This window comes from Panthera uncia (assembly GCF_023721935.1).
Source record: "Panthera uncia isolate 11264 chromosome E2 unlocalized genomic scaffold, Puncia_PCG_1.0 HiC_scaffold_19, whole genome shotgun sequence".
NCBI classification, from domain to species: Eukaryota; Metazoa; Chordata; class Mammalia; order Carnivora; family Felidae; genus Panthera; species Panthera uncia.
In genome coordinates this window covers 4,041,346-4,064,238 of record NW_026057588.1, presented here as the reverse complement: position 1 = coordinate 4,064,238, position 22,893 = coordinate 4,041,346, and the positions used below count along the sequence as shown (strand labels likewise).

Here is a 22,893-nt window from a genome sequence, read left to right as displayed (position 1 = left end):
CCCGGGGCAGGCGCTTGGGGGCGGGGCTCCGCGTGTGCGCCCGCTGGGCAAGGAGAGGGGGCGCCTAGAGCACCGCGGGGTGCCGGGGGTGTGGCCTCGCGGGCCGGGCACGGCCCGGCCCCTTCCTCGCCTCCCCCACCTCCCTCGGCCGAGTTTGCCGGCCGGGACTCTCTGAGGCCTCCACTCTTTTCAAGGGCGTCCCCAAGGCCTCGCAACCGCGTCTGGCCACGGCGCTCGCGCGCCGGAAGTGACGTAGACGGGCGGGCGGGGCCGCGGAAGCGGCGACTGCGCAGGCTCCCTGTGGGCCGAGTCGCCGGGGCCAAATGCGGCGCGGAGGGCGGGGCGCGCCGCCACTTCCGCTTCCGGTCCGTCGCCTCCTTCGGTTGCTTCCCGTCCGCTTGGCGGCTCCCCTCCCCCGCCCGGCTCTCTGCGCCCCTCCCGGGCGCCGGGGCGGCGGGGCCGTCGGCGTGCGGCCCTCCGTGCGTTCGCGCGTGCGCCCGAGTGCGCCTCCGTGTCCGCCGCCCGCGGCCAGGCGCGCGCCCCGCGACACCGAGGCCAAGCGGGGCAGGGGGCTGCCCGCCATGACCCCCCGGAGCCCGGCGTGAGAGGCCGAGGTGAGCGCGGGCCGGGGTACGGCGGTACGGGGGCGCTCGGGCGTCCGTCGCGTGCGGCCCCTGGCTCATCACCGCGGCCTTTGTGTGTCGGCGCCCGCGCCTTTCCACCCCGCGGTGTCTGTGTTGGTCCGTATCCCGCCGGCCTCCGCCCGGGCCTCGGCGCTGCCCGCGTCCGCTGTGGCGCTTCCACTGGGCGCCGGTCCCCGTGTGTCGACCCCTGTCAGTGTCGGTGTGTGGTGTTCAGGATTGGTGGTCGTGCCGCTGTCTCTTTCTCTCTCCCTCTCCCTCTCCCCCTTTGCCTCCTCTCTTCCTCTGGGCCTCCGTGTCTGCAGTTCCCGGTGACCCTAGTCCCCATCTCTGTGCATCTTCCTCCCCTCCGTTTTCCCATTCATCGTCCTCGCGCACATCCCCGACCCCGAGGTCCCTCTGCGCGTCTGCTCCTTGGTCTGGAATCTGCCCCTTCCCCCAGGTCCTGGAGTCTCCAGAGGGGTGGGAGGTCGAGAGCCGGGCTGTAGAATCGAGGCCCACTCCTTGGCCAGCCTGTACTGGTTATCAGGTGACTTCTTTCATTTCCAAACCTCCGCTTCCTAGTGTTTAAAGTTAGGGTCGTTCACAGTTCCTGCATCCTGGCGTCGCTGTGCGTGTTCCCGGAGGCGGTAGCAGTGAAGCAGCTCGCCCCGCAGTCAACTGCTGGGACCCCTGCATTCCGCTCTTATACGTTTTCAGCTCCACGCAGCACATGTTTGACATCAGTCATTTGAGTACCCCTTGAGGGTTTTGCCATATCGTTCGTTCTCTACTCGATCTAATACTTCTCTTTGTGAGTCCGTTTGTGTTGAAAAACTTGTTCTCGTTCTGAGCAGCATGCGTGCGCTTTCGTGGACTGTTTTTTCTAACACAGTTTAGTGTAATTACCCGGCGTTAAAGTAGTGTGTTTTCCTTTACCGGCCCTTTTCAAATGTTCTTTTTCTCTGATAATAGCAGGCAGCGTTACTGAGCCCCTACTATCTGCGGGCAGGGCGCCAAGCACTTTATGTACCCATCTTATTTAATCAGCAAGCCTGCCGGGTAGGAATTCTTTCCTTCTTTTCAGAGTTGAGCAAACTGAGTCTCAAGGAGGTTGTTCTGCTGGTAGCTCATGGCCAGGATTTGGGCCCAAGTTACTTGTTCTTTGTTTCACACGTTAGTTTTTCTTTCTTTGATGAGTTTGTAGTGCTGGGTCGCGGTCTCTTTCTTTTCCTTCTAGGGCCTTGATCCTTTCTCTTCGTTGTCTCGCCTCACTGTCTCTGGTTGTGATTCGGTCTCTGAGTACTGTCTCTGCCTGGGTTTCTCTGTGCCTCTTTCTCTTCTTGTTGGTCTTGTTCCCTTCCCTCTGTCTCTTCTGTGCTGGTCACATCAGCTCTTTGTCCTGGTGCATCCAGCTGGCCTGCTGGGCCCCCTGACCGCCTCACATCTGCCTCCCTGTGCCTGGGCTCTCCAGCTGGAATTCAAAGCTGGGGCCAGCCGGCCGTCCCAGGACGTAGGTAGGTTGTGGGAGGGCTTATTGGAGTGGATGTGGACCGAGGTGCTCAGTCTGCTCTGCAGCCAGGGTGAGGCCTGTGTCCCAGGGCAGGGGAGTCTCTCTTCCTGTGCCTCAGTTTCCTCCCCCCGTGAGGTGCTGTGAATCACGGAGTTGGGAGGATTAATTGAGTCACTGTGTGTAAAGCATGGAGAAGAATGCCTAGCACGGGGTAAGGCTCGTGCCACCGCTTGCTGTGATCGTCACCTTCCACCTGGTTCCCGCCCTTCTGTTCCTTCCCGTCATCTTGCTCTCAACACGGGTTAGTTTAAAAGTATAGGTTTTGGTGTCCAAGCAGCCAGAGGTTGAGTCTGTGCTGCCGCGCTTAGCGTGTGACCTGGGCTGAATTGTTTGGCCTCCGAAAGCCCCGCTGGTGGTGTTGAAATAATGGGCATCTCTTGGTCAGCGAGCACCTGGCATGCGGCTCAGACCCAGTGGGCAGCCGGGCTCATCCTTATCTCTCTTCCCCGAGCCTCCCGCCCCCCACACCCTTGGTACGCCTGTCCCCCTGGCGTTCCCTGCCTCTTGCTCCATTCCCTTTAGCGGTCTCCCTGTGTGTCCTTGTTTCTGCCACAGATTCTGCCCCTTCCACTCCAGCCCTCCCTCCTTCCCTTCTTCCCAGCTGTTTGTTGAATGGCTCTTCCGGGACGGCTGTCCCCAGAGACGTGGTCTCTGTCCCCATGGGGCTATTGGGTTGGCCTCAGCCACAGAATCAGACCCACGGGTATAAAATACTGATGGGGCCCCTAGGGAACCATGACTGTGGCATTTGGGTGTGTAACATCTGGGAAGCTTAAGCAGAGCCCTGGGGGTGACGAGGAGTGACCTGGGTGCTGAGGAAGAGCAGGATGACCATCTCGTGACACCACCCACGTTTATAGTTCACTGCCCACGCGCCGGGTTCTTAGCCCCCTGGATTGTGGAACAAAACCCCACCCTACAGGGGAGAAAACAGGTGTGGAAGTTCCTGGCCCACCCAGGGCAGTGGGCTCGGAAGTACCGAGCTGCGGTGTCCCGTCTGTGATCCATCACTGCACACCCTGCCTCACTGAGCAGGGGCCCCAAGCAGGAAGGAGCTGGGCATGTTTGAGGAACTGAAAGGTGGACCTGGTGACTAAGATGGGGGTTAACGAGGGCCAGAGCCTTCTAGGCTATGGTTAGGACCTCGTCCTTGACTCCAGGGTGGGGGTGGGGGGCCACGAGGGCGGGGCTGCAGGCTGGACAGCCCCAGGTCCCAATTGTGTTTCTAAAGGGCCTTTCTTTCTCAGATGCGGTGACCCCCAGCCCCTGCTGCTGTCTTTTCCTCCAGTCGCCCCTGTCTCGCCACCTCCCGGGGGGCCCACCACCCTCACCATCACCCGCCGCCATGTCGACCTCGTCGCTGCGGCGCCAGATGAAGAACATAGTCCACAACTACTCGGAGGCCGAGATCAAGGTCCGAGAAGCCACGAGCAACGACCCCTGGGGCCCATCCAGCTCCCTCATGTCTGAGATCGCTGACCTCACCTACAACGTTGTCGCCTTCTCCGAGATCATGAGCATGATCTGGAAGCGGCTCAATGACCATGGCAAGAACTGGCGGCATGTCTACAAGGTCAGTGCCCGGGCCTGCAGCCCGGCCCTCACACGCGCGCGTGCTCGAGGGCCGGCGGGCGTGTGCGCGGGGCTCTGGCGGGGGTGTGCCCGAGGACTTGGAGTTCTGGGTGTTTATGTGAATCTCTCTCCCTCCCGCCCTCCTTTTCACCTAACGAAGGCAGCAAACGGGTAAGGGTCTTAGGAGTTTTGAGTCATAGGGTTTAAACTTCTTGAAAACGTGGCACAGTTGCAAGATTCATCCGCACAGAAGGCCTAGGCAGGTGCACGGTGTGCGTCCCTCTGCGTGCCCAGAGCCCAGGTCCCTCTCAGAGGCAGCTGGTGTCCCCCACTTCTGTTTCTCCTCCGGAACAATCTGTGTGCGCATGTCCCCTGGTACCAGGGAGTTTGGGGGGCCGTGGAGCCGCAGTACCACTGCAGCGCTGGATACGTGGCCGTGTGCAATTATCAGGACTCAGGACTGCAGTGGAGGACGGTGGGTTGTAGCAAGTGTAAATCGTACCCCAGTTTTAAAAGGGAAGGTGAAGCCACATCTCAGAGGTCATTCTTCTTTAGGATACAAAAGATTCGTTACTTTGTTTTCTTCCCTTTTTTACTTTTTCAACAAGTGCTGCCTGGTGACGGATCGTAAAGCGATCTGTGACGTTTTGCTTCTGTGAACAAGACCGTCGCGAATCCCCTTGTATGTTTGTCATTTTCTAGAACTGGAACTTTGGGGCGGAAGGACACACGCAGGTGTCACGTTGAGAAACGTGGACACAGTGCCCACCACAGAAGTGGTCTGTTGACTGGTTCCTGGTGGCGGATGTGCGCGTCCTCACCCAGCGAACAGACAGATTGGAGGCTTTGGTCAAAGGGAACGTGTCTTTGGGGAGTGCCCGTGAGCGGTTTTTCAGCTTACTGGTCTGGGGCCTGGCATCTTCCCCTTGGGCCAAGAAGCGGCGGTGGGCACAGGCTGGCACGGGCGGCCGGCCCCCACTCCCGGCAGTGGGGCTCAGAGCGGCCTGTGGACGTTCTTGCGTGTGAGGGTCCGGCTGCTGGGGTGGGAGCCGGAGAGTGAGGTTCAGGCAAGTCCTCTTGTCGACATTTGTTTGGGGAAACGTTGGCCAAGGGCCTGCTGTGTCTGTGGTGGTAGATGAGGCGGCCGAGGTCCCCGGTCTCATGGACTGCAGCTGGGACCTGCGCTGCGCCCCAGGGTACGGTGCTCCCTCGTTTCTCAGACCTGCAAATGCTGTGTTCTTTCTCACACCCACCCTGACAAACCCGGACTGGGGTCTCAATTCCACGGACCCCATGTTGGGTCCGATATTTGGTGGTTTGTTGTGAAGGACTGGGTGGCGTTTGTCTAGCTGAGAATCGGGGAAGGGGTGGGGGGTCTGGGTGAGCCCTTGTGTGGAGGTGAAGGGAGGGGATGGGATTTGGAGGGCCTCTTGAAACTGCAAGGGAAGCTCACTGGGGCTCATGGACCAAGTGCAGCCGGAGAAACACTGCTGTAGGCAGAGAACCACGAAGTACTTTTCCTGTCCCCACTTTTCAGGTGAGGAAACTGAGGCACAAAGAGGCTTGGGGCCACCCAGGGGGCAAGGGGTGGGAGGGGAGCCTTGGAACCCGTTCTCTTGACTGGGTTGTGTCACCTCCCTGCTCCGAGGAATGCAGGGTCTCAATTTTTATCTTTTAAATGTTTACTTATTTCTTAATGTTTATGAGAGAGAGCGCGAGCACGGGAGGGGCAGAGAGAGAGGGAGACACAGAATCTGAAGCAGGCTTCGGGCTCTGAGCTGTCAGCACAGAGCCCAACGTGGGGCTCGAACCCACAAACTGCAAGATTGTGACCTAAGCTGAAGTTGGACGTTTAACCAACTGAGCTACCCAGGTGCCTCTCAGTTTTTATCTTTTAAAACAAGAGGTCAACAAACTATGGGCCAGAGGTTGAATCTGGCCAGCCACCTGTGTTGGTGGGTGAAGCTCTATCTGTTGTGGCCAGGCCCGCTCATCTGCGGCTGCTTCCCCTATAGCACGGGGGCCATGTGGCCTGAAAAGCTGGGTTATCTAGCACCTGGCCCTTTGAGAAGTTGTTTGTGGATTCTTGTTTTTTTTTGTTTTTTTACTTTCGTAAACAATGATTTTTTATTTAAGTTTATTTATTTTGAGAGAGAGAGAGCCCAAGAATGCATGTGCATGTGCACAGGCAGGGGAGGAGGGGGGGGAAAGAGAATCCCAAGCAGGCTCCATGCGGTCAGTGCAGAGCCCGACACGGGGCTCGAACCCACAAACCGCGAGGTGATGATCTGAGGCGAAGCCAAGAGTCAGACGCTCAACCAACTGAGTGCCTAGGTACCCCGTGTGGCTCCTTGATGCGTGTTCTGGTGTCCTGGGGGATCCAGGAGCAAGCTGTTTCAAAAATTAGCAGGGACTATTGGGCTGTCCAGTTGCTTACTTTTAAGAGTAGGTTCACGTTTTCTGTTGTGGCACACATCACGAGCGTGCAGCCTGGTTAGTGCTCACGTGTACGCACACCTGTGTAGCCACCATCCCGATGGAGAGAGAGAGAGAGGATGTCCCCGCCTCCCCCAGCAGCATCCTGTCCTGCCTTCTGTCTGCCACGTTTGTTCTAGAACTTTCCACGGACCCATGCTCCTGGTGCTTTGCGCCTGCGTATGTTGCTCACGGCCGCATCTGGGAGGTTGGCGTGTGCGGCATCCGCTTACGTGTTTACGTTACGTTGCTGTGCGCGTGCTGCTCCCGCACCACGGGCCCGCTGTGCTTCACACGTATGCGTGTTACCCGTGGGGTGTTTGGATTCTTTCTGGGTTCACAGGCCATTCAACTGCAGCTCCAGAGCTTTGAAAACGAGTTTTTGTGAGTTGTTGGGTGCAAGTCCCATCCCAGGCTGAGGGGAGGTGGTCTGTCTGCCATCTGTGGGCCTCGGGTAGCTTGACTGTTGGTTGGACCGTCTGCTGGGAGATCTGTTTTATGTGTCGTGTGGCCTTTCTGGTCTGAACCCGGGAAAGCTGAATTCCAGAGCGCGGCTGGCCCAGGACCTTGGGAGCCTGCCTTCCACCCTGTCCCTCCTACCGTGATGCGTAAACACCTCGAGGGCTGGTTAAAGACTAACCTCTGATTACTGGCGTAAATAACCGTTCACACACCTTCAGGAAGCCTGTGAGGTTCAGGTTTGGCTCCCCAGGAAGGTTGGGGAGACGTCAAGCCCCCACAGCGGGGGTTCCCTGGCAAATCGCGTAGCTCTTCAGACAGCTCAGCCGAAGCAGAAGGTCCTCTCTCTGTTGCTTTGCAGTGGTCTGGGTGACCTTCAGGGGCTCCGGGAAGCCCCCGGAGTCCCCTGCAAACTGTAAGGTGCGCTGTCGTCCGACGACCGGAGTCTCTCTTCCCCTGTTTTGTTTTAACTTGTTGGAAAGAGAATTTGTTCTTACCTCATAAAATGCAGAAGCTGTCACAGGGTGTTTCCTCCTCCTGTCCCTTTGTTCCTGCTGTCCCAGTGCACGAGTGCCCTGCAGAGAGCCCTGCCTCAACAGGCCCTGCGGGCCCGGTGCTTCCCTCCCTCCCTCCTTCCCACCTCGACGAGCAAGTCGCTTCCTTGTCTGCAGAGGCACGGAGCTCTACACGGGCGGTAATGACACACGTTCCAGACGGACAGGACGGGAGAGAAACCAGTCTGGCCGTCCGAGCACTGGGTGCTGTCAAACGTGACTTAACAGGCGTATTTTTGTGGTTTCAGAGAAATAGAGTGGGGTCTGCTCGGCTCGGGGAAGCCTGGGAGGGGCTGCAGCGACCATACCTGCCTTTTCCCCGTTTCTGGATTTTTACTGACCTGCACACAGATCCCGTGCCGTACGGTTCACCCTTGTAAAGTGTGCGGTTCAGTGGCACAGAGCACCGGCCCGGGGTTGGGCGACCACCACCACTGCCTGGGTGCGGAGTGTCTTCGTCACCTGCACACAGATCCCGTGTCCAGCGAGAGTCTCCCAGCCCCGGCAGCCCCGAATCTCCTGTGAACCACATCCTCTGTGGATGTGCCTGTCGGGGATGCCCGCCTCGCGTGCTCATTGGTGTCTGTGGGGTCCCTCCAAGTGGCTGCACGTGGCCGCGCTGCGTCCTCTCTCGTGGCCACGTAGTCACCTGCCGGGCCGCGCGTGTCTGTCCGTGTGCGGCTGACGTGAGGGTTGGCGCCGGGACTGGGATCCTGGCCGCCGTGTGTGTGACCGGTGTGCCCTCCGCCCCGAAGGCCATGACGCTGATGGAGTACCTCATCAAGACCGGCTCGGAGCGCGTGTCCCAGCAGTGCAAGGAGAACATGTACGCGGTGCAGACGCTCAAGGACTTCCAGTACGTGGACCGTGACGGCAAGGACCAGGGCGTGAACGTGCGTGAGAAGGCCAAGCAGCTGGTGGCCCTGCTCCGTGACGAGGACCGGCTGCGGGAGGAGCGCGCCCACGCGCTCAAGACCAAGGAGAAGCTGGCGCAGACCGCCACGGGTGAGGCCTGCCTCGGGAGCCCCCCGCGCCTCTGCGCTCTCACTGCTCCCTCCCGGCCCACCCCCGTCCGTCTTGAAGCTTCCTGTTGTTGCCAGGCACCCCGTGCCCAGCCGCTGGGCTCTCCCCGCCCCGTGCCATCATTTCTGTGTCCTCATCTGAGGGGTGACGGGCCGTGAGCCTCCTCTGCACTCCTGTGTCCCTTCCCTCTCGCTGTGGGACCCTAGAGCTGAGAGGTACCCTGTTCACCTGCAAATACTAACCGAGGGCCGCCTGAGGGCCCAGGTGTGCCCCTGCCTGAGAGCGGGCAGTGCCGAAGACGGAGAAGAGTGACCTGGAGGGGGTTGCCGGAGGTCTGAGGTCAGGGACGGCAGGCACTCTGGGGGGCCTGCCGACAGTGAGGGGCCAGCTGCGAGCAGCAGGCAGGTGGGCGCTTCCCCTGGCTCAAAATTAGGCCCTGCATCCTGTCCGTGCCTCCTTCTGGGTAGTCACCCCCTTCCCGGTCACGTCTTGTCTCAGCCACACCCACGGTGGGGGTGGGGGCCGAGGGTGCAGGTTCTCTTCTTCCCCCGACACCCAGCTGGTCCCAGCCACGCAGCCCTGGACCCGTGGGAGCACGTGGGCCTGGAGACCGGTGTGCCCTGGGGCTCTGAGCAGACCCCGGGCACGCAGCTCGGGAACCAAGGTCGTGGGCTCTGAGGCTCCCGCACGTCCTCCCTCTGCTGCTGGCTTTTGTTCTTGGGCCCACGGGGCTGTCCTTCCTTGACCCCCCCCCCCCCCACTCCTTATTCCCTGTTCTCCCTGGTGGGGGGAGGGGGGGCTGGACAAACCTGGCTCACAGTCTGCCCCCCCCGGAAAGGAAGCCTTCCCCTCCCCACCGCCTGGGCTGTGTGGTCCCTTCTCTTTGTCCAGCCGGGTCTCACTGCCCCTCCCCACCGCAGCGTCCTCAGCAGCAGTGGGCTCGGGGCCCCCACCTGAGGCGGAGCAGGCGTGGCCACAGAGCAGCGGGGAGGAGGAGCTCCAGCTCCAGCTGGCCTTGGCCATGAGCAAGGAGGAGGCCGACCAGGTACTGGGCCTGGCCGGGCGTGCCAGTTTGACTCTGGGGGTTTGACTTCCGTTCTCATCCCATCTCATGCCTCAGCCCCCGCCCCCCCCACCTCCTGAGGGCCTGTGTGCTCTCTCTCCCCACCCCCAGCCCGCTCTCTGCTGGCCCTCCCACCTGGTCTTCCTGTGTCCTCGTCCTGACCACTTTCGTCCCCTTTACTTGGGTGTTTGTCCCGAGTGGCTCCTTCCTTGCTAGTCTTTCTGCTCTGTCTCTGCCCGTCCCTCACCGGTTTGGGTGACCGTGTCTGTGCCTTTGGTTCTGTCCGTCCTGGCTCTGTTTCCGTTTCCTTTCCTTTTCTCCTTCTCTCTCTCTCCTCTTCCCTCCTCCTCTCTCTCCTTCCCTCCTTCTTTCTCTCTCCCGCCCCCCACCTCATGTCCTGCCCTGGACCCCTCACACTCTTTCCATCTCTCTCTTCCTCTCTCTCCGTCTCTCTCTTCTTCTCTCTCTCTCTCTTTCCCTCCTTTTCTCTCTCCTTCCCTGCTTCTCTCTCTCTCCTTCCCTCTCTCTCCTTCCCTCTCTCTCCTTCCCTCTCTCTCCTTCCCTCGTTCTTTCTCTCTCCCACCCCCCACCTCATGTCCTGCCCTGGACCCCTCACACTCTCTCCGTCTCTCTCTTCCTCTCTCTCCGTCTTTCTCTTCTTCTCTCTCTCTCTCTCTCTCCCTCCTTTTTTCTCTCCTTCCCTGCTTCTCTCTCTCTCTTTCCCTCTCTCTCCTTCCCTCGTTCTTTCTCTCTCCCACCCCCCACCTCGTGTCCTGCCCTGGACCCCTCACACTCTCTCTCCCCCAGCCCCCATCCTGCGGCCCTGAGGACGACGTCCAGCTCCAGCTGGCCCTTAGTTTGAGCCGTGAGGAACACGACAAGGTCAGAAGAGCCCCCTCCCCTCCCTAGGCTCCCCTCAGACCCTCCTCAGGTCCCCGACTCCTTGCACCCCCTTGCCCGCCCCACAGCAGCCCTGCCCCTGCCGTACACATGTGTCAGGTGGGTCCTCCGACGGTGCAGTCGCAGCACGGGAAGCAGATGCCTTGTGGCCACTCCGTCCTCTCTGCCACAGCCCAGGCCTTGGTCACCTCCACCCAGCGCAGCAGACACTGCAGAGTCAGACGCCTGGCCCCCACTTCCCGAACCTGTCAGAGCAGTGCCTGGCCAGGCCCGTGTCCCCAGCCCAGACCGCACGGGCCTCCCCATCCTCCCCTCCCACATCGTCCACATCCCATTTTAATTTTCAGTCACCTTTGTTGGGTCGGGGGTGGGGGGCAGCCGTGCCGCTCGTATTCTGACCTTCCCTTGTCGCCTGCCTCCATGACCCAAACAGGAAGAGCGGATCCGCCGTGGGGACGACCTGAGGCTTCAGATGGCCATAGAGGAGAGCAGGAGGGAGACTGGTGGCCAGGAGGAGGTGAGCACGGGGCATTGGGCGGGGCCCTAGGCGGCTGCGGCTGTGGCTGCAGGGAACCGTTTTCTCGTGGAGACGTGTGGGGGCTGGTGGGCGCTCGAGTGTGACCCCGCCACGGAGATGTTTCGAGTGCCGGTCGGTGCCTGTAGCTGAGCGAGACCAGAGCGAGATACAGTGAGAGCACCGGCCTGATCGGGCAGGAAGGGGGTGGCGCACGTGTGCCCAGGCACCTCCTGAGCGTCCTCCCGCACCCGGGACACCGAGGGTCAGCGGGCGAGCGACACAGGGCTGGTCCCTGACCTCCAGGGGCCCCAGTCCCCCAGTGCAGACGTGATGTTTGCTGGCAGTTCAGCTTGTGCTCTTCATCCCGCCTCTCTTGGCCTCACGGGTGAACGAGGCGTGGCCGTGCACATCGAGGCCAGGGTCCCTTGCGTGGCTGGGCATCCAAGCCGGCCTCGTTCCGTGGCCTCACTCGGGTTGCTCTGGGTGTCCCGAGTGTCTTCACTGTGGGACCGGCCTCAAGGATGGTGGCCTTGGAGGGTAGCCGCCTTCCTGATGGGCAGGTGGAGGGCGGGTGGCCGGGTGGCCAGAGCTGGCCCCGCAGCCACAACAGGGCACTGGATAGAGGAGCCTGCTTGGGCTAGCCTCAGCCGGAGGGTCTCCCTGATGCCCCACCTCTCGAGAGCCTGGAGGAAGGGGGCGCCAGGCCTGTGCCTGCTGTCCTGTGGGAGGTGGGGCACCTCCTTGTCCAGAGAGGCGTGTGCTCTTGGGACACAGGGTCGTTGTGTGAGAGTGCGTGCGTGTGTGTGGTGTGTGTGTGTGCGTGCACGTGTGCATGCTCACAGGTGCTCCAGGCTTCCAGGGCTATGGGTGAGCACCTGTGAGCACACACACACACACACACACACACACACACACAGCCCTGGAAGCCCGGAGCATGCTCCAGGTGACCTGGGACGTGTGCTGGGCTTGAGGCCAGGACTGTTCAGGGTGACCCATAATCACCTGACACTCAGTGGGCGACCCCAGTGGGCCTCCCATGGGCAGGGCTGGGGTGGGCTCCTCTGGGCTCTGGTCGCTTTCCTTGTTCTGGCGGGAACTGGGGAGGGCTGAGTGGTGGGGGTGGCGGACAGCAGGGGTGTAGTGGGTGGGAGATGGGGAGACTGCCTTCTTCAGTCTCATGGCCACAGCACCTGGCTCTTGCTTCTCTCTTGCTCTGCAGCCGTTCCCCCCCCACCCCCACCCCAGGGCCCTCCTCCCGGACCCCTGGAGTCCCCTGGCCCAGCCTGCTCGGGCCTCATGTGCTTTCTTTCCTCTGTACCCTGCAGTCCTCCCTCATGGATCTTGCTGATGTCTTCACGGCCCCGGCTCCACCACCAGCCACGGACCCCTGGGGAGGCCCCCAGGCTGCACCCATGACTGCCCCCACGTCGGACCCTTGGGGAGGGGCCCCCGTCCCTCCAGCTGCTGATCCCTGGGGTGGTCCGGCCCCTACACCAGCCTCCGGGGACCCTTGGAGGCCTGCTGCCCCTGCAGGGCCCCCGGTTGACCCTTGGGGTGGGACCCAGGCCCCTGCAGCTGGAGAGGGGCCCACGCCTGACCCGTGGGGGAGCTCTGATGGTGAGTGCTGGCTGCCTGCCTGCTCTGGCCCCACATCCAGTGTGTGATCCCAGGCATGCCTTAGGGATTGGGACAGATGCAGTACAGTGGGTGGCTGTGGGGGTCAGATAGAACAGCCCAGAGGAGTGGGCGTGAGGGAGCCTGCAGGACCGTGGCGGGGTGCCAAGGGGCGCGGGGTAGAGAGGTTGCTGCAGTGGAACCAGGGCGGGTGGCTGGTGAGGCTGGGTGCAGGAGGGCTGGGACGGGGCTGGACGCCCTGGGGGGTCTCAAGGGAGCCATGGGGTTTGGGCAGGTCTGGGTGAGCCATACCGCCTTACCCAGCTGGGGAGCTCTTTGGGGGCTTCCCAGAGGCCTCACGGCCGAGGAGGGACGCGTGGGCAGAGGCCCCACAGCGTGTGTAGCCATGGCTCATTCGTGGGGACGAGGCGGGAAAGGCTGGGGGTGGGCCCACGCTGGGGTGCCCAGCTGCGTCCCAGGACACGGCAGGGCAGGGCGAGGCTTTGGGGAGGTGCGGGCCTAGAACTGAGGCTGGAGGGAGTGGGCACAGGTTCTCAGAGATAAACCGTCCACCCAGCAGCCGCGTACATACCTCCTTCCTCACTCAGGTGGGGCTCCGGTAGGCGGACCCCCAGCCTCTGATCCCTGGGCTCCAGCCCCGGCCTTCTCGGACCCCTGGGGAGGGTCACCTGCCAAGCCCAGCACCAATGGCACCACAGGTACTGGGTGGGTGCTGGGGTCAGGCTGACGGGGCCCAAGGGTGTGGCAGGTGTGCGGGGGAGCTTGGGGGTGTCTGGTCTCTGGAGCGCCGGGGGCTGGGGAGTGGGAGGTGGGTCCCCATGGGGAGCTGAGTGGGCATCCTGGACCCCCACAGCCGTCGGGTTTGACGCGGAGCCAGATGAGTTCTCGGACTTTGACCGCCTGCGTTCAGCCCTGCCGACCTCCGGGAGCAGCACGGGTGAGCCACCCTCTGGGCTGGGTGGGCCGGCACCCAGACCCTCTCTTTGCAGTTATAACTGATCCTGAACGTCTTCAAAAGAAAGTTTGATCTTGGTTTTGAATAATTTCATACTCCGAAGAGCTGCAGAAGTAGCATAAGGAACTGTGTTTTTGCAGCTTCCCTAGATTCCGAACTCTGACTTCTGTGTCCCTGGAATGTTCCTCTGGTGTTTCTGGGGGCCCGGCCGGCTGTGTCCTGCATTACCAGCAGTGTGGTGACTGCGGGGGCCCGCCCCCCTGGCCTGGCCGCTGGTGCCTCAGCGCCCAGCGCCTTCCCCACCTGGCGTCCCGTCTTTGGGGCACCTTGCGTTTGGGCGTCCTGGCTCTTGTGTCCCTCCCTTCCCGGCACGGACTGGACTGGCTTGTGTCTGGAGAACATCCCGTCTGTGCGAGGTGTTGGGAGGGCACTGAGCCCGTCCCCAGGAGGCGCCGATGCGTCTCCCTGCGCCAGTGGCCTGAAGCGGACCCGGGAAGCAGAAGCAGGAGTTCTTGGGACTGACTGGGCAGGCCGGGCACCAGGGATCCCTCCCTCCCCTTGGGCCCCCTGAGGTTATAGTCCAGTCCCCCGTCCGTCCGTGGTTTGCTACCTTCCCGGGTCTGTTTTCCTCTCTCCCTGCCGATTTCGTGCATTTCCCAGCAGCAGGGGGGATTCTCGGATCTCAGAAACAAGCAGTCAGGCTCACAGATGCTCTCCTGTCTGCGGGGCCATTGTGCTTCTCCGCCGTGATGTTTTTGTTGGGGACGGACGCTGGAGCCAGTGGGGTTTTGTGGGATTGCGTGAACGTCCCTCGGTAGTTTTCTGCCCTGGAGACTGTCCGCTGGAGTTCCCTGAGTGGGTCCCCCTGGCTTGGTGCTGGGCTGGGCCTCCCAGTTTGAGGCCCCTGCTGCCCGCCCTCCCCTGACCCCTCTCTGGCTCCTTGTAGGGGAGCTGGAGCTGCTCGCTGGAGAGGTACCCGCACGCAGTCCCGGGGCGTTCGACATGAGTGGGGTCGGAGGCTCTCTGGCCGAGGCTGTGGGGAGCCCCCCGCCGGCGGTTGCCCCCACCCCGCCGCCGCCCACGCGGAAGACGCCAGAGTCATTCCTGGGGCCTAATGCAGCCCTCGTGGACCTCGACTCACTGGTGAGCCGGCCGGGCCCCACGCCGCCAGGAGCCAAGGCCTCCAACCCCTTCCTGCCAAGCGGTGAGTGCCAGCCTCCCGGACGGATCCCACCCGTTGACCTCCTACCTGGGCAGGCCCCTGACTCTGCTCTGCTGTCTCCTCTTCTCTTCTCTCCCTGTAGGAGCCCCGACCACCGGCCCCTCCATCACCAACCCCTTCCAGCCCGCGCCCCCTGCGACGCTCACCCTGAACCAGCTCCGGCTCAGCCCTGTGCCCCCGGTCCCCGGAGCACCACCGACATACATCTCTCCCCTTGGTGGGGGCCCTGGCCTGCCCCCCATGATGCCCCCAGGCCCCCCAGCCCCCAACACTAACCCCTTCCTCCTATAATCCAGGAGGGAGGGGGATTTGGCCTGGCCCGGCTTCCCCCATTTCTGCTCCCTGGGAGACCAGTGTTGTGAGTGCATGTGAAGCGGGGGACCCCTGCCCCCACCCCAGCACCCTCCCCTCCTGGGGCCCACTCACACTACACCCTCTTCCATGTCCCCCACCCCACCTCCCCGGAGAGAAACTGGATGTGACATGGGGGATGGGGAGGGGTGCTGGCCGGAGGAGGACCCCTTTCCTGTGGCATTAGAAAGGGGAGGGACAGCTGGGGGTCCCCCACCCATTCCCCTCCCTCCCAACTCCTGACTGGCCCCTCAATCAGTGTTTGAGCCTCCTCGTCCCTATGCGCACCCCTTGGTGAATCCTTGGTGATAATTTTGGCAACTTCGGGAATAAATGGCAATTCTCTTGGGTGTCACTCCCCCAAGTTCCCATCCGTGGTTCACACAACCCCCTCCCCCGAGGGACCCAGGGCTCTGGGCCTCTTTGTTGCCCCTTGGGGCAGCTGAGAGCCGGTGCGTCTCAGAAGCGTCGGTTCCGGAGGCGTCAGTTCCTGTGGGCGGCCGTGTTGGGGCGTGGGGGGTGCCTGAGACCCCGTGGGCGGCAGCCCACTCGGGGCTGGAGAGCTTCATGAGGTTCTTGGGTGTGGGCGCTTCACACATGCTTGCGGCCACTGGACCCCACGTAGGAGTCAGGGGTCTTGCAGGGCTGGGTGAGCTGTGGATGAGCAGGTGAGGGTTCCTGAGACGATGGCGGGGTGCACGTGACACGCGGCGGTGCTGCCGTGCTGTGACCAGTGCGCATGCCCATCCGGGTACAGCCGGCAGTGGTCTATGCTGCTACCGGAGCAGAGGGACACCGGGTCTGAGCTCTTGCTCTTCCGCCCCCCCCCCCCCCGCCCTGCCGTGGGTCCCTCTCCCATGGTGGTGAGGGCTGTCTGTGTCTCACACTCCAAGGAGGCGGCCGACATGAGGGGATGGCTTGTGAGCCCCGGGGACAGCCACGGGGACAGCAGGTCAGAGACAGATGGCGGAGCGGGAGTGAGCTTGCCGGCAGGGCGGCTGGACTTCTGTCCTTGCTGTCGAGGGGCGCGGTGGCTGAATGCACGGGGCAGCGGCAGCTTCAGCACCCAGAGAAGGGAGGGCCTGGGGTGCCGGGAGCACGGGGGCAGGTGGGCGAGCCCCGGTCTTGGTCTTCCCGGGGCTCCAGGGACCCGGCGGGCTGGACCCTCCTTCCATGGGGCGGGGAGGGGCGGGGGGAGACAGAAACACGACCTGGGTTTGCTGTCTAGAAGTCCTGAGGGTCTGTCCCCAGACGGCGGCCGCAGCACTTAGCGCGTCCCCTCTCGTTCCCTCGGTATGAACGCACGTCAGCTCCAAAGCCCCGGTGCCCCCGCCTCGTCCCTCTAAGAGCCCCGACCCCCTGATTAGGCCTGCACGCCGGGTTTGTAGTGACCGGCCCCCACCTGAGCGCTGAGGAGCCCAGCCGGCCGTTCCTGCCTCACTGGCTTGCTCCTCCTCCTCCTCCTCCTCCTCCTGCGAGTCGCTCGGACTCCGGCCCCAATGTTGTGGGGGCTGGTGGGGGTCCCGGTGGGTGTGTCTGCAGGGGCCTTGGGCCACCTGTGCCAGGGCCGGAGGGGACAGGCCGGCCGGGGCTTGTTTGCGGGGGAGTGTGTAGGTCTGTGACCCGCCCCGGGCACCGGAGGCCAAAATGGAGGCAGAGGCCCCGCCCACTCACAGGCCTGCCCCCGCCGCGTCTCAGGACGTGTGCTCGTGTGCTCGCGCGGCCCACTGCGCTAGCTGCTAGCGCTCAGGCTCCCTTGCGTTCGGTGTCCCCGCCTCTCACCTGTGTCCTAGAAGCTCGACACAGAGCCTGCTTCGGCCAGCCTCTGCCTCTGCCTCACCTTCCCTTCAGAACTCGTCCGCCCTCGATGCAGAATCCTGACCTACTTGGCCCCCCTGCCGCCTGGCCCGGCACACGGGACCCGCACCCCTTCCACGCTCTCAGTGTGCACACGCCCCGCTCTGTGCTGCACGGGACCCATGTGCAGTCAGCGCATGACGCCCCAACTCAGGTGGGCAAACTACGGCCGCGGCCGCTGCTTATTTTTGTAAATAAAGTTTTATTGGAACACAGCCGCTGTTGTTTTCCTATTGTCTGTGGCAGCTGCCGCTTACACAGGCAGCCTTCCGTACGTGTGGGCGACACCACTTGGCCCGCGAGCCTAGTGTACTTACTGCCGACTGAGGAAAGTTAGCTCCCTGCACGGCCTTGTGCTTTGAGTGACTTCCAGCCCTGCAGGCCCGTCGGGCCCCAGCCCCTGGGACAAGGACACGCCTGCCGTGGGCCCGGTCTCTGCCCTCTGTTGCTTCCTACTATTTCTGTTTTTTCTTTCTGTGTTTAAGGCTAATTCTTTTTCATCACTCATGTATTTTAGTTTGCACATTTGTAATTTCAGAGTTCTATTTAATGATTCCTTCTTAAACGCGTCTTCTGGACGCTTTCGAGCAAACACGACTCTAGACAACGGTGCTCTAACCTGCTTGCCAACCCTTTGATGCCGGCCTGGCTGTACCGGGCCGGCCCCCCTCATCCTCGGCACCCTGGAGGCCCCTCCTGAGAACTGCACACGGGTGGCCCCCTCTACTGCCGGGGGATGTGCTAGCCTGCGTTGATGCGGGGCCCTGTAACAGTTAACCGCGTCCGGTGCTCTCCAAGGGGAGTGGACTGCAGGGGGAGAGGCCCTGTGTCAGTCACCTGGGGGTGTTCTCACCCGTTCACTTACCGTCACTCCAAGCCTAGCCCTAACTAGGCAGCGATAACTGAACATTAGAAAATAAAGTAGGATGACTTCGGCACACAAAAAGGAAATGTTAAAAATGGCGCTGTATCGGAAAGGGGTGGATCCTGCCGGGGTGACAGCCCCGCCCCCTGCCCGCAAAGAACCTCCCTGGGCTGACAGTGGTATGTTCGCTGTGTGTGGAAACCCGGGGTGGGGGGGGGGGGGGCGTGCAGCCCAATGCAGAGTGACCAGGGGCGAACCTCTTGCTTTAAGCTGGCACTCCGGTGGTACCAAGTGCATCCGAGCCCCCGTGATGCCAGGCTGCCACCTCCTGGACGGCCCTATCTGCCTCCTTCCCGCGTTCCCAGACTGGTGTGCACTTGAAAGGAATGTGTGCCTTTCAGCGGTTGAGTAAAACCGAAAACACACACACACACATTTTTACTCTTTACATAGGTCTTGGTCCACACATCACCTAGAAAGTCAATTAACCCGTTGGGTCACATCCAAGTTTTTATTTCGTTTATAACCTCCATTACACACTAAGTTAATACTGCAGAAAATAAAAAACACTCAGAAACTGATCTGAAAACTCAGAACCCAGTCATCGGAACAGAAATAGGAACAAGTCCCCAGAGAGACAACTGTGCTGACGCTTAAATGCTTTGATGTAATTAGCGTTCAGGATTCACCAGCCGTTGCGTGTTTTCCTGCCACATCTGCACCACGCACGTAACTGGCAGGAGAGTTCCCGGCTCCGGCTGTGAGCACACGAGAATTCTCTACAAATGTTCTGTATCGGAGGTTCATTTGCTCTGCCCAGAACCCGTGGGGTTGCCGGCAACGCCTGGGCTCCTCACAGGACAGATTCTCAGGACTTCTTGACGGTCCGTGGTCGGATTCCCAGGAGCAAAAAACGGACGCAGCGTCTCCGCGGCAGGAATTTCAGTGAATGTGAAAATGTGGGATCCGTCGCTAACGTGGTAAAAGGAAACGGTGCCAAAATTCATATCCAGGAAGACCCCTACGCGGTGTAACCGGGGGCTCACCGAGAGAACAGTCACAGGCATGGTGCCGGCTTGGAAGAGATCTGTCCTCAGACCCACCGTCCAGAAGCCAAACTCTGAGGACAGCAGAACCGGCCCTTGCCGATGAGCAGAGTCTCTGCAAACACCCACATCCCATTCCTTGCTGGTCCCCACGTCCACCTCCCAGTAGTGGCGGCCAGAGGAGAACCCAGGGGAGCCCAGCACACAGAGGGCATAGTCGAATCTCTCGGCCCGGGGCGTCCGGTTCTGTCTGGAACACCCGCAGTGGACACTCTTCAGGTCCTCAGAAATGACGAGGTAGCCGTTGGCCGTGTCAACGTCCAAGGTCACGTCCACTGTGGGAGAGAGAGAAGCCAGTCAGCAAGCACACGTGCCCTGCGGCCCTCTGCACGTCTGCTGCAAAGGCCCAGACGTCTCGGCCGCGGTCACCCCTTCACCCTCTGCTCCGTGCTGCTCGGAATTTCCCCGGGGAAACTTCCCTGGCCCCTGAGGAGGTCGACTTTATAGACAGAGTGGGTGACGGTGCTCAGAACTAGTCCCTCTGACTCCTAGCGTGTGTTCTCTTCACACCAAGTGATCCGACCGAAGACGCCGGGCGGCGTGGTCTCAAATTATCATGCAAAGTAGTGCGGGCCCTGCTGACCTGCAGGCATCAGGTGAATGTGTGAAGGACGGAAACTAGTGCACTTAGTGCAGAATAACAGTAAATATGCAAGTTTTTCACATATTTCGTTGTCTTGGCCGGTACCTTCCTCGTCTACCGATGTTGAGCAGACAAGTGCATCCCGGGCCCTTGCTCCCTGGGGTGTAATCACACAGAGGAGTAAGGCTGGGGGTCCCGAAGGAGACGGGTGAACTCTGGACAGTCCAGGCAGAGGAAGGGACCCCCGTGGACACCAGTGGGGACGTGCTGGGCTCTGGCAGTGACATAGACACAGGGCAGTGCCAGAGGGGCAGGGGGTGGGAGGAAAAGGACTGTGGGTGCTGCCCACGTCTCTGGCTTGCCCTGTAGGGAGGCCAGGTGACCGCATGGGTGGAGCCAGGAGCCTCGGAAATAAACCCTCTGGACCGAACACCAACTGCTGCACTTGGCGTCCCAGCACACAGGTGTTTGGAAGATGCCCAGACCCTCTGACCGCCACAGGGGACGTGTCGAGACCGGTCACGTTTCTGGGACATGGCTCACCATCTCAGATTCAGGTTGCAAGGAGCTGGAAGTAAACTCCGGGAACACAGAGACCCGTGTCCTTGGCACGACGCTGTGGGCTGGCGTGCCCACCCCAGCATCCTCCTCACAGCCCATTCACACCCACGGGACCCGCCACCCCTCAGGACCTAGCACAGGGGAGTCAGGACAGAGTCGGGACAGAGCCAGGAGGAGCAAGGGCTCTGTGAGCTCCAAGGAGCCTGGGAGGTCCCTCCTGGCATCCTTGAGCACGTTAGATGCGCAGCTGAGCCGTGAGAGTCCACGGTAACCCTGGCTTGGGAGAGAGTCAGGCGTGACTCCTCTCGGGTGCAGGCCACGGCCGGACGCTGAAATTATTTTCTCATAGACGGTGCTAATCTGTACTTCCAGGAAAGCACGACCAGGCCTTGGAAAGCTATGTTTCAGCTCATCCCCTTAAGGAATGGGTAGGCAGGGGGCGCCTGGGTGGCTCAGTCAGGTTAAATGTCCGACTTCGGCTCGGGTCGTGATCTCACGGTTTGTGAGTTCGAGCCCCACGTCGGGCTCTGTGCTGACAGCTCGGAGCCTGGAACCTGTTTCAGGTTCTGTGTCTCCCTCTCTCTCTGCCCCTCCCCCATTCGTACTCTCTCTCCCTCTGTCTCAAAAATAAATAAACCTTAAAAAAAAAAAAACATTAGAAGAAACGGGTAGGCAGGCTGCGTCTTCCAGGGCATTTACGTGTGGGGACAGGCTGTATACCTTGGAACTTGCGTATCTTTGGGTTCATCCGTAGAACAGCTCGCAGCTGGGGCTCTAACTCCTTGATCTTTGCAACCAGCCTCCCAAGCTGGCTTCCGGGCCTGATGTCCTCCTTCTGAGAGACCACGGAGCAGGAGGGGCACAGTAGGCCCGCCCCGTCGGGCTCCCTCTGCAGCGAATCCAGGCACCGCAGGCAGCAGACGTAGCCACATTTCAGGTACATGGGCGTTTCGAGGTAAGCCAGGCACACGAGACACCTGCTTACTTCTTTAAAGTGTTCGGCCATGGTCCCTGTCTGGGGAGAGACGTGCACGTTGGAATTTCCATGAGGCCTTGGGCCACTCTCCCCTTTACACCCGCGGGGATTTGCAGTCACTACTAACCGGCGGCAAAGGTCCTGCACACGTACAAACATACGGGACTCACCGCCTTTGGGTTCTGAGGTTTAAGATGCTGGATGGGATGAAGGACACGATTCACCCTCAGGCCCTAAGTGGGTGGTGAGAGGGGCCCTACCGCACCCGAGCTGTCTCAGCTGGTGGCCGGCCAGCCACCCCTGGCTAGGAGCACCCCGGGTGGGGCTTGTCCACACAGAAAAGTGCGGCGAGCGTGAGACATGCACGCGCGTAGCGGGGAAGACCCGACGAGACGCATAGAGTGTGTATACCCTCTCATGAAGAACTTCCAGAAACCAGTTCATGCTGGGAGGCTTACATTTTGCTAAGGTCGATTAGATTTGCCTCATTGTGAGGCTGCCAGAGAAGGAGTTTGCCCTTCCACAGGTGGGTCAGCTCCTGGGCAGCCAGGACCGCACCCCCCCCCCCCCCCCCCCCCCCCCCCCCCCCCCCCCCCCCCCCCCCCCCCCCCCCCCCCCCCCCCACCCCCTAGCAGCTACCCCAGCTGCACAGGACAGAAGCCGCAGCAGTGGCTAGGGCTTTGCTCACCACGTCTGCGTTGGCCAAGCTCCGTTCTGGCCCAGCACGGGGCGACCCTCCCAAATCTGCAAGATGTGGGGAACCTACGTTCTGCCTGCCGCTCCCTTCAGAGGGGCCCAGGACCCCAGGAGCACACGCTGTGCCTGCACTGAGTTGGTATCAGACGGCACTGGCTGCATTTATCGATCGCTCCCTTCTGAGACTTTGCTTTCTCCTATGAGTTCTTGTAGATATTTAATATTTTTCAAGTTTTCTTTTTCTTTTTTTTATTTATTTTGAGACAGCGTGAGCATGGGAGGGGCAGAGACAGAGGCAGAGAGAGGATCCCCAGCAGGGTCCGCACTGTCAGCACAGAGCCCGATGCGGGGCTCAAACACCCAGACCGTGAGGTCGTGACCTGAGCTGAAACCCGGGTGCCCCCAAAGTTTGAAAAAATTAAAAAAATTGGCTACAGTTGGCACGCAAAGTTATGTTAGTTTCAGGCGTACAAGTGATTGGACGGGTCTGTAGTTACGCTGGGCTCAGCACGAGGGTCCCTCGACCACACTGTCAGAAGCTCACTGACCATGTTCCCTGCACCTGCCTTTCCCCCCCCGTGACTCACTCCCTAACTGGAAGCCGGGACCCCCCTCTGCCCTTCACCCGTGCCTCCCACCTCCACCCCAACCCCCCTGGCAACCGCCCGTTTGTCCTCCGTAGTTATAGGTCTGTGTAGACACTTGGGAAATAAGAAGGTTGTACGCACCTCTTCTGCTCTGGCCCCAGGTCTTGTCCCAGCAGCAGTTCTGAAGTGAGATCTCCCAGGAGGGGCTTTTTATTAGCACTGCTCCCCGCCCATCCCACCCATTTCCTCCCCTCTAATCCAGTCAGAATTGGATGAGTTCTAGCATCCGTGGGACTTTTCTCTGTTAGAGAGGCCACCGAAAACAAAGGAGGTTAACTTCAAAGTGTTACTTTTAATGTGATAAGACCACAAGGTTGCCTCGGGATCATTCTAGACAAATGTTGCATCTTCCCTCTGTGGGTGATAAGAATTGGGGTTAGGGTTAACATTTTTTAAAGGTATGTCATCTTTATTGATCCCTATACATGAATGAGGCTAGCTTCAAATAGTTTTTTTTTAACATTTTCTTTTTTTTTGTAATGTTTATTTATTTTTGAGAGAGAGACAGAGCTGGAGTGGGGGAGGGGCAGAGAGAGAGGGAGACACAGAATCCAAAGCAGGCTCCAGGCTCTGAGCTGTCAGCACAGAGCCTGACGTGCGGATCAAACTCACAAACTGTGAGACCGTGCCCTGAGCCAAAGTCGGGTGCTCAACCGACTGAGTCACCCAGGCGCCCCATCAAA

At 60.9% G+C, this 22,893-nt stretch overlaps 2 protein-coding genes across 3 annotated transcripts; one reads left to right on the top strand and one right to left on the bottom strand.

Annotated features, from left to right (window-relative positions):
* Nucleotides 1-322: 322 nt before the first annotated feature.
* EPN1 (epsin 1) lies at nucleotides 323-15,269 on the top strand. 2 transcript variants are annotated; one of them, XM_049621408.1, is made up of 11 exons: nucleotides 323-614; nucleotides 3,441-3,766; nucleotides 8,009-8,258; nucleotides 9,197-9,321; nucleotides 10,147-10,221; nucleotides 10,673-10,756; nucleotides 12,082-12,373; nucleotides 12,979-13,089; nucleotides 13,245-13,328; nucleotides 14,293-14,550; nucleotides 14,651-15,269. In XM_049621408.1, exons 2-11 carry the CDS (start codon nucleotides 3,539-3,541, stop codon nucleotides 14,857-14,859), a joined length of 1,716 nt encoding a protein of 571 aa, XP_049477365.1. In that variant the 5' UTR covers nucleotides 323-614; nucleotides 3,441-3,538; the 3' UTR covers nucleotides 14,860-15,269. The 2 variants fall into 2 exon arrangements, with proteins under 2 accessions (XP_049477365.1, XP_049477366.1); XM_049621409.1 differs by lacking the exon at nucleotides 323-614 and adding an exon at nucleotides 647-2,137.
* A 2,803-nt stretch (nucleotides 15,270-18,072) lies between these two features.
* RFPL4A (ret finger protein like 4A) lies at nucleotides 18,073-22,357 on the bottom strand. The gene is made up of 3 exons (XM_049621483.1): nucleotides 22,292-22,357; nucleotides 20,612-20,906; nucleotides 18,073-19,022 (listed from the first exon to the last, which is right to left on the bottom strand). The coding sequence occupies exons 2-3, from the start codon at nucleotides 20,895-20,897 to the stop codon at nucleotides 18,445-18,447; spliced, it is 864 nt and encodes a 287-aa protein (XP_049477440.1). The 5' UTR covers nucleotides 20,898-20,906; nucleotides 22,292-22,357; the 3' UTR covers nucleotides 18,073-18,444.
* Between the last annotated feature and the right edge of the window lie 536 nt (nucleotides 22,358-22,893).